General features: G+C 40.4%; 1 protein-coding gene across 1 annotated transcript; it reads left to right on the top strand.

Annotated features, from left to right (window-relative positions):
- Nucleotides 1-3,910: 3,910 nt before the first annotated feature.
- On the top strand, nucleotides 3,911-9,943 carry gnb3b (guanine nucleotide binding protein (G protein), beta polypeptide 3b). Its single transcript, XM_054605601.1, has 8 exons — nucleotides 3,911-3,979; nucleotides 4,430-4,575; nucleotides 5,758-5,821; nucleotides 6,481-6,637; nucleotides 6,742-6,808; nucleotides 7,844-8,045; nucleotides 8,891-9,107; nucleotides 9,837-9,943. The coding sequence occupies exons 1-8, from the start codon at nucleotides 3,911-3,913 to the stop codon at nucleotides 9,941-9,943; spliced, it is 1,029 nt and encodes a 342-aa protein (XP_054461576.1).
- Nucleotides 9,944-10,152: the final 209 nt, after the last annotated feature.

Raw genomic sequence — 10,152 nt, 5'->3', positions numbered from 1 at the left:
GAGGCAAAACTTTGCGTTTGACTCTTGATCCACTTACTCCCTGCCTTCGCTGTGTGTCAGGTGTGACGCACGTTCAGCCTGACCTGCTCTAATTCCCTAACGAGATTGCCCGTCCCCGGATATCCCATTAGTCCCTGATTAACCGGGCTCAGCTCATTAGCTCTGACAAACCAATTCACCCATGTCAACCTCCGCCCCAGACTATCCATCCCCGCTCCCGCATCCTGACAGAAAACATGCACTGCAATGCCAGGAATCAGAGCACAATGTCACCTCTCTGTTGTCATAGGACACAGGGGACATATCCTGAAAAAATCAAGTGAACTGAAGAAATGAAAATAATGTGTTAAATTTATGAATAAGGTTGCAGATTATTTTACATGCTTCTTTAGGGTGATTACAAATGATTGGAATTAGGCTCATTTTGCATTTTCTTTTGTTCTGGCATTAAGTTTGCTGTCATTACACCTGGAACTCATTAACAACTGGTTGCTCGTAGCATTAAACATCATTTTCTTTCATGTTTAATTATGTGCATAGCTGATTTCTCAGTTTCCTTCCCTCAGTGCCTGATATTCAAGTGCAACAGGTGTAGTTTCTCTGCAAACCTGCACAATCTTTTGTCTCCTCTCTCATATTCTCACATTTCACCTCCACCTTTTCCCTTTCTCATCCTGCCTTCTTCTTTTATTTCTTCACCTGCTCTTGTCTTTTGACCTCATAACCTCTTTTTGTCGCTCCAATCGGTTTACCTGCCTCCTCTCGCCGTGCTCCCTCTCCCTGTCTTTCTCTCTCTCTCTCTCTCTCTCCTTCCCTCTCTATTTCCATCTTTGAGCTTTATCCCTTCATCCCTTATCTCCTTCATCCCCTCCAATCCTCATCTGTCCTTCACTGTGGAGGAAGGGAGAGAGAAAGAGAGAGTTTCTCACAAGTAAGCTGCTATCAGTCTGCCGGGGGAGAGCGTCGGAGGAGCCACCGAGCAGGTTGTGCACCCTGGGATTGTGGGATCTAAAAAAGCTCAAAGGGGAACGTGGAACCGGAGGTGTCTGGGACCAGGATCTACGGTCGGTGCAGAAGGAGAGAATTGACCACGTTGTGTGTGGACAAAGGTGAGTTTCTTCTTTTTACGCTTCCTCGTTTCAGGTTCTTCCTCTGCTGTTGGAGAACGCTTTGAGCTGCTGCAAAACGCTGAGAAGCTGAGTCCTCTAACTTTGTCAGATTATAAAGAAAGGAAGTGGATTTCCTTTTCTTTTGTGAGAATAAAAAACAAAACAGGAAGTGGACTTTTGGCTCACCGTGCAACAGAGGAGAGTTACTGGAAACTTTAATATTATTGAAGATTTTCTGCACATGGCCTCCTTCTTATCACAAAATGTAGCTGCACCCGCAACTTGCAGTGATTTCTCTCCTCGAATGCTCACTTTTGAGTTGTTTTAAAAAGCATTATTTCTTTAAGAGCAATAGAATCAGTCCTGTGCACAATTGCATCCAAAGTAATGATTCCTTAAACCCTTTGAAGGTGATCTTTGGATTGTGGGGAAGCTGCCAAAGAGGATTGGTGCCTCAGGTGTGGCTGCAGTAAGCTGCAGCTTGATCTATCACACAGGGCCAGACCTCCTTCAGCTCACCCAGGGCAGCAGATTTCTATGCTGCAGGTTTGATGTTGCTTGGGTTGCTATTGCAAAACAGAGTATTGTTTCTCACTTATGCACCGTTTCAATTGTTTTTGGAATTCTTATGTAAAACAATTCCACTTGAGAGCAGAAACTTTTGATGTGTGAGCGCACAAATGCACCATCATTTTGGTCAAATAAGAGAACGGGACCGTAGAGGAGGATCTGCTGATGTTTGACTATAACAGAGAGTCCACATCTCCCTCCCTCTCTGTGTCTCTGATCCCGGGGTAAAGAGCAGTCAGTAATCGGATGACAGGAGATTTGACCGGTAAAGCTTCCTTGAAGATCTCCTGCTCGGGGATTTAAAGCCCTGTAGCAACCCACCCCACCTCCACAGCCACTCCCATATCCTTCAACCTGCATCCTGTCACAGGCTGCATGTAGGCCTTATCCTGACCCTTTAACTCTACTGTTAAATTGATCTTTTGATTGTATTGTGCAAGACACATGTGTAGGACTGCAGCTTTCTGTTCTTAATTATTCTTTTGTTAGATTTTTCCATTAATCTACTAAGTGTTCAGTCTATGAAAATATCAGAAAACAGTGGAAATGCCCATTACAAATTAGCGGGTGACATGTTAAAGTTTATGTCCACTGGTCTTTTTCGAATGTAAAGATATCAGATGTACGATGATATAAAAGAGAGAAAAAGCTGCAAATATACAAATTTGAGAAGCTGGAACCCAGGAGTGTTTGGCCTTTTTACTTGATGGTTAATTATCTCATTGTTTCATAATTTAAGTTTTTATGTTTCCCTGTCTGAATTGTGTCCCTACAAACTGCAACGTTGCATCATATAACATATTAACATTGCAAATAAGTAATATATAAACGTAATAATAAGAAAGAGGTAGGAAACTGTTGCATAGAGCATTTAGGTAACAAATGGTTAAAGTTGTTTATTTGATGTAACCAATAGAATTCATTTCTGCATTTTGTCAACCATGCATTGAATGATACTCTTGGAATTTCCACTATTTAGCATCAATAATCATATCATTAGTGCAGAGTTTCCTTTCCATTAAGGAGAATTGTGATCGGAGGTTGTTGAGGTTAAATGAATCAGGGGACAGTATCCTATTACAGTATTAGTATTAGGCACATACACTTAACTTCTGCACGCAGGGCTTGAAATGACAATGATGTTGACGTAAAGGAACCGGTGTGTTTGAAAAGACATTGAGGACATTTAATATCGGGAGTAAAAGGTCTACAAACAACCATTTGACTCTTCTCTCTTTGCGGTGTCGGCGACTGAAAGTTATATTATTTTGAAGTCCATGTACATTTGTCTTGGTCCAAGCTAATGAGTTGACCTTACAAAGCCAATGGTAGTGGACACATAAGGACACTAAACTGATTTAATCAGAAAAATGATTGACTAAAAATGCTCTTAATCCTAAAAGTACCACCAAAAGGTCATAAATTCCTTGAGTTAAATCTGAATCCAAAACGGTGTATTGCCAAATACGTTTACACATACAAGGGAACTGGTTTGGTGATTGGTGCATGATCAACTCTGATACTGAACAATTTCAGAAATGTGCTGACACAGTTCAGGGAATGCTTTAACATCACATGCTGCATGTGTTAAGTGTAATTTTATACCTTGAGAAAAAGTCTGGGTTGAGCTCTTCTTCACTCCCTTGACCTCTTCTTCAGCTTCTTTACTTCATAAAATATCATTTTATTGTCTTTCCAAACCTGTCTCTGCTATCCTTTGTGCAATCTTTCTGTTGAGTCATCCTTTTTCTTGTTTTCCTTTCCTACTATGAAATGTGATTTCCCCCTTACTTTGTATCTCTCAGTGTCTTTTATTTTTCCTTATTCTTCTTCTTCTCTCTCTCTCCCTTCACACTATGTACAGCATAGCTGGACCAGCATGAGAACTAACTGTATTACAACTTCGGTTTAGGGAGGGATTACACCTGTCAAGTATGTGTCTAATCTAGACTTGATGGTGTAACAGCAACCTGAGTGTTACAGATCAAGGTTTATGGGTCACTGAGTGATGCACAGTTCGGTCAGTGTATCTCTGTGTACCTGCACTGTGCTGTAATGTACTGCAGGAGTTTGACATCAATGTTGCCAGAGGCGGTGAATTTCTACAGAGGTTGTGGGCGCTGACCTTTTATTGTCTTTTTTCTCTTTATTCACGTCCTCTCTTTTCTTTCTTTTTGACAGATTGAAAGTTTTTTTCTTCCGTCAGTCAACATCCCCAAGCAACCGTCGCCATGGCAGCTGAGAAAGCTGAAATGGACGCGCTGAAAAAGGAGTGCGATGGCCTCCGTGCACAGATTGAGGTGAGCAACATCCCTTGCAGGACAAACGCACAGTGCTTCTTGTTGTATGTGGAAGAAATGTGATGCCCCGATTACACAAAAACGCTGCCTCGTATTATATTTTTAGGAATTATGCATGATGGAAAAATCTCAGGTAACCCCTTGCAGTACTCCAAACTACCACTAGGGGTACTTGCACTGCAATATGAAAAACACTGCTCTAGCAGTACCACTAATCTCAATGCCTTTAAATGACTTGCAGAACACCTACAAATCTGTTTAATTGTTTGAGAGGGTCAGATCAAAATTAATCCTGGATGACATAATCTTAATTAACTCAATTTGAAACTGCAGGTTGAAAGGAAAGTTATGGATATGGGATGCCTAAGTAAAGTTTAAAGTCCTTACTCTCTTCTTCTTTCTCATCTGTGTTGTTTTACCCCAACATGTAATTCTCTGTGTGACCACCAGGCGGCCCGCAAGGCTGTGAATGACGGCAACATGACAGCAGCAGCAGGAGGGGCATCTGCAGTGGGCCGGGTCCAGCTGAAGCTAAGGAAGACACTCAAGGGACACTTGGCTAAAATCTATTCCCTGCACTGGGCTGCTGACTCTAGGTGAGGATGAGGAGGTTGACAGGACCACGATCTGTTAAAGTGTCCCATTAAACCACGATCTGTAAAAAGTGTCCCCATAAACCATATCGTGGTTTACTGTCCCGGTGAACCACAATCTGTTGAAGTGTCCCAGTAAACCGTGAAAAGTGTCCCAGTAAACCATGATCTGCTAAAGTGTCCCATTAAACCACGATCTGTTGAATTGTCCCAGTAAACCACAATCTGTTAAAGTGTCCCCATAAACCATATCGTGGTTTACTGTCCCAGTAAATCTAGATCTGCTGAAGTGTCACAGTAAACCTAGATCTGCTAAATTGTCCCAGTCAACCATGTTCTGTTAAAGTGTCCCATTAAACCATGATTTGGTAAAGTGTCCAAGTAAACCATGTTCTGTTAAAGTGTCCCACTAAACCACGATCTATTGAAAGTGTCCCAGTAAACCATGATCTGTTAAAGTGTCCCAGTAAACCAGATCGATTAAAATATGATCTAAATGGTTCAGTGAATTATCTGTGGAAGTTCTTCCATTTGCCATTTTGGATAAAGTTTGGGACAATTGCTTCACAATTTCTTGTAAGAATTAAGCTGTGATGGATAGTACTTCAGCTACCTCGTAGACAGAATTAAAGAGAAATAACTTTTGTTTTAATTTATTTAATTTGTATTATTGGTCTTAAATGCATGCATGTGTAAGCTTTAGCCTTTAGCAAAAGCTCCACTTTAATTTAGAAAATGTTATTTATTGATTATTTTTACAGATTAAAACATAAGTAGGTTTGACTCCCAAACAATTCATGGAGGTTAGCTTGGAATATACAAAAATGTAAAACATGCACGTAGTCATGTGCTATGCTTCTCACAGATATTAGATTACTAGGCTTACTAGTACTTATAACTAGGATGTTATGATTTTATGATACTGAAAGCTCTAAGTTTTAAACACTGCAAAAGCCCAACTATGCTGTTGAAAAGTATCAATGTAGCTTTACAATCTCTGTGCAGCAAATCGGTTTCATGCTTTGTATTGGAACAATGTTACTGCTTGCAACATGAGACACTGCACTCACTTGACCCACAAAGTTGTGACTCTGTTGGTTTTCAGTATTGATGAGATCTTGATTGAGTTTCCATTTTAAGCAACACTTTTAGTCATGTTCCATAACTCTGTAATCTCACTCTCAGGTCAATGGTCAGTGCATCACAGGATGGAAAGCTTCTCGTCTGGGACACTTTCACAGGGAACAAGGTGAGATCACATTTTCTTACTCTACATTTTATAAAATTTGTGTTACAAAAGTCTAATCAGTAGAGTTTATTGTGTGCAGAGACATCCAGTGATGGGGTAAGTATTTTAATACCACACCTGTAAAAAGGCTCTGGTAAAAGTAAAAAAAGTAACTTATGTAAAGGTATAACTCCAAAAAATGTATTTAAAGTATTATTAGTAAAAATAATTTGATTTATAAATAAAAATACTAATAATTAAAATGAAAAGTTTTATGATTTTAGAAGTCAGTCACCAGAAGTAAAAAGCTAACGTTACGCTATAAAGGAACTACAACACGTTCACATAACTTCACGTCGCCACCACTACTTAAATTCGAACTAGTCGTTGTGATCATGTATTGTATTGTTATTTAGCCACTTGTTAGCAACCGCCTTTGATAACACACGTACATTCCACAAAATTCATAGAACAAAACATTAATATCTCTTAAACTTGCGTTAACCACAGACTTTATTTCAGGCATCTAACGGAAAACACATTCAAAAAAACTCATTGACTTTAAGCCAATGGAACCAGAAGTGTTGCTAACTCATTCCACGGTTTAAGGACTCATTCCTGCAACACTGTATTTGTGAAGGAGGCTGTAAATCAACTAAACCTTAATTTCCACTTCCCAGTTGGTTGCTGTCCCACTAAAGTCAGCTTGGGTGATGAGCGTCGCCTTCGCCCCCTCTGGTAACCTGGTGGCCAGCGGTGGTCTGGATAACATGTGCACAGTGTACAACATCAAGTCCGCCTCCCCCAAGACCCTCAGGGAGCTGGACGCACACACAGGTGAGGATGAAACTCAAAAATCCAAATTACGTTTACGTTACATAAAAGCATAACAATTAATAAATTGCCTTTTCGTCAAACTGATATTTTGTTTTCCCACCCAGGTTACCTGTCCTGCTGCCGTTTCCTTAGTGACAGTGAGATCTTGACAGCATCCGGTGACACCACCTGGTGAGTTGATCATTTTACATTCAGCCATAATACAAGGTTAGCTAAATGGAGTGCAATGCCACTGGAAACATCTGCAAGATGTCACATTTTTAGAGGAAAAGCAGCCCTTTTTTTTAATCCAAAGATGCACAACTGGATTTTTCTATGTTGACGATTCAAATTAAATGCCACTGAAATTAGGTGACTTGATTTTAGTTTGCTGCAGCATAAAGTACATAATTGCTTTGAGAATCACTTGTCCTGTCAAAACCAAAGGGGAACATTGTTATGTTTATTGGCCTATTAGTTTTGGATTAATTAGATTGAATATTGGTCAGGTATCCTTCTATGTAGACAAATACTTTATTTTCCATACAACCAATTCAGTCTTGCATAAAGCAGGAAATCAGCGATCTATCATAGGCAGAGCAGACATTGTATGTATGTGTATTCACGTTTGTTTTTGCCACTTTTCTTGCCACTAACAAGAAATGCAAATTACACAAAATCGAACACCATTTTTTAAAAACCCAACAATGCAATGTCAGTTTTTTATTTGAAATTACTTTGCAAAAGATTTCTCACATCTTATATAGGTTGAACATAAGCATGGGACGATATATTTTCCCGATGATCATCAAAATATGATTAAATCTCTTAAAATGTCACTAAAACATAACAGAATAACTTAACCTTGCATTCGGTTAAGAAACAACTATTTTTTATCAAAGATGATAATTGCTGTATTTTTCAAATCAGGCAATATTGTTTACCTCTGTACCATGATAGCAAGCTTGATACTTTTTTTAAAGTAACTTTGAATATTCACAAATATCCCGATAATACCAATTCATATTGTGTTTTTTATCATATAGTTTCTTAGCTTTGAGAGTAGATGTTTTCACAGGTCAGATATGAAATGGACTGGAGGAAAACCTTCTAAAAAATTGCATTTATTAATTAATTTGAACAAAAAAACCTGACCTGAACCACGGATGATATGTGGTCCATCCTTTCAATACATTCTTACACTCATCACTTCCTCCTCCTCCCCAGCTGCCTGTGGGACTTGGAGACTGGAAAGCAGAAGATCATCTTCACCAACCACATTGGAGACTGCATGTCTCTGGCTCTCTCCCCCGACATGAACACCTTCATCTCTGGAGCCTGTGACTCTCTGGCCAAGCTGTGGGACCTGAGGGAAGGCACCTGCAAGCAGACCTTCTCCGGACACACCAGTGACATCAACGCCATCTCTGTGAGGATCCAACGATGCGTCACATCACATACAACAGAAAAAAACATTTAACTATTATCATTACTTTTAGCTCCTTTGGATGTTAGCTGAGTTTTTGCATTGGGTTTTGGTTGAACAGGCAGTTCTGGTGACTGAAGAACCACATCTGCAAAACAACTGCAAAGAGACATAAAATGACAACAAGAGACACAAAACAACTACAAAAATACTCAAAATGACAACAAAGAAACACAAAACAACTACAAAGAGACTCAAAATGACTTGAAATAGACAAACAAAACAACTGCAAAGAGAAACAAAATAAATATGAGACACAAAACAACTACAAAGATATTCAAAGTAACCACTAATAGACACAAAGCAACTACAAAGAGATACAAAGCAACTACAAAAAGACTATAAATGCCTCATAGAGACACAAAACAACTACAGAGAGTCAGAAAATGTCTACAAAGGGACACAACACAACTATAAAGAAAATCAAAATGACTACAAATAGAGACACAAAGCAACTACAAAGAGACACAAAATGACTACAAAGAGACATAAAACCACTATAATGGACACATAACAACTATAGAGAGACACAAAACAATTAAAAAAGAGTCACAAAATGACAAAAAACAACAACAAAGATAATTTGTAGAATTAGAACAGGTAGAATATATCAAGTTTAAAGAGCAGCATTTACATCTTTACCACCACTGAGGTGCTCTGGAGCAAGGCACTTCAAACCCTCCAAGGATAAAAAAAAGTTTAACGGATTGAAGAACATCCTTCATTATTATTATTATCTACATTCCTGCTCTAATCATCACATGCGTATTCTTCTCTCCCCGCCTCAGTACATGCCCGGTGGAAACTGCTTCGTCACGGGCTCCGACGACTGCAGCTGCAAGATGTACGACCTGCGCTCCGACCAGGAGGTGATAGGCTACCAGGACACCAGCCTGAACGCCGGCGTCACATCTCTGGCTCTCTCCAGCTCGGGCCGCCTCCTCTTTGCCGGCTACGACGACTTCAACTGCCACATTTGGGACTCACTGAAGGGAGAGAAAGTTGGTGAGTTGGGGTTGATTTATGCAGGATTTTAAGATAAATTTATGCAAAAAATAACTGAGAATTTAAGTCTGCTAAAAGTCTCTATTGACACTCAGAAGGAACACTAACAGGAGGTATTTGCATGTCAGCATGTACCTCCTGTATCAGCATCACCAGTTAGATATCTAAGTTCAGCAACAAGAAGGGAAAAACTAAACTTGTCTCAGCAACTGAGAAATTTTGAATAAGCTTTGTAAAAAGTCGTAAAAAAATACCAAAACTCATCTTGGAATTTTTCATACTCTCTCCTCCTACCTCCGTTCCTGCCTTTTCCATTCTTTTCCTATCCTCTTGCCTCCTCTTATCTCCTTTCCTCCATTTTCTCACCTCTCCTTCCCTTCCAAATTTTTCTTTTGATTCCTTCTTTTGCCCTTTCTTTACTCTTCGTTCTTTCTTTTCTATGCTCATCTCCTCTTCTCTCCTCTCCTCTCCTTTCCTATCCTTACCTCTTCTTTCTTCTTCCCTCACATCACCTTCCCTCTCCTCTCCTCTCCTTTTGTCTCCTCTCCTCTCCTCTCCTTTCCTTTCCTCACCTCTCCTCTCCTCTCCTTTTGTCTCCTCTCCTCTCCTCTCCTTTCCTTTCCTCACCTCTCCTCTCCTCTCCTTTTCTATCCTTACCTCTTCTCTCCTCTTCCCTCACATCACTTCTCTTCTCTCCTCTCCTCTCCTCTCCTCTATCCTCTCCTCCAGGTGTGCTGTCTGGCCACGACAACAGGGTGAGCTGCACCGGCGTCCCCGAGGACGGCATGGGTGTCTGCACAGGATCCTGGGACAGCTTCCTCAAACTGTGGAACTGAGGCGTCCCAGCGGAGGAAAACACCGGGCCAGGGGAGAGGAGGAGGAAGGGAGGAAGAGGAGGAAAGGGGAAGGAAAAGGATGAGGAGATAGGGAGGTCAAGAGGAGAGGAAACAATAAACTAGGAGGCAAGTGAGGCTGGAGGATATTTGATCCAGATCTTCCTCTCTTTCTCCCTCCCTCTCTACTTCTTCCTCATTCACGTATGCAA

Source organism: Anoplopoma fimbria, chromosome 10 (assembly GCF_027596085.1).
Source record: "Anoplopoma fimbria isolate UVic2021 breed Golden Eagle Sablefish chromosome 10, Afim_UVic_2022, whole genome shotgun sequence".
Lineage (NCBI taxonomy): Eukaryota > Metazoa > Chordata > Actinopteri > Perciformes > Anoplopomatidae > Anoplopoma > Anoplopoma fimbria.
This window is presented reverse-complemented; position numbering and strand designations above follow the sequence as displayed.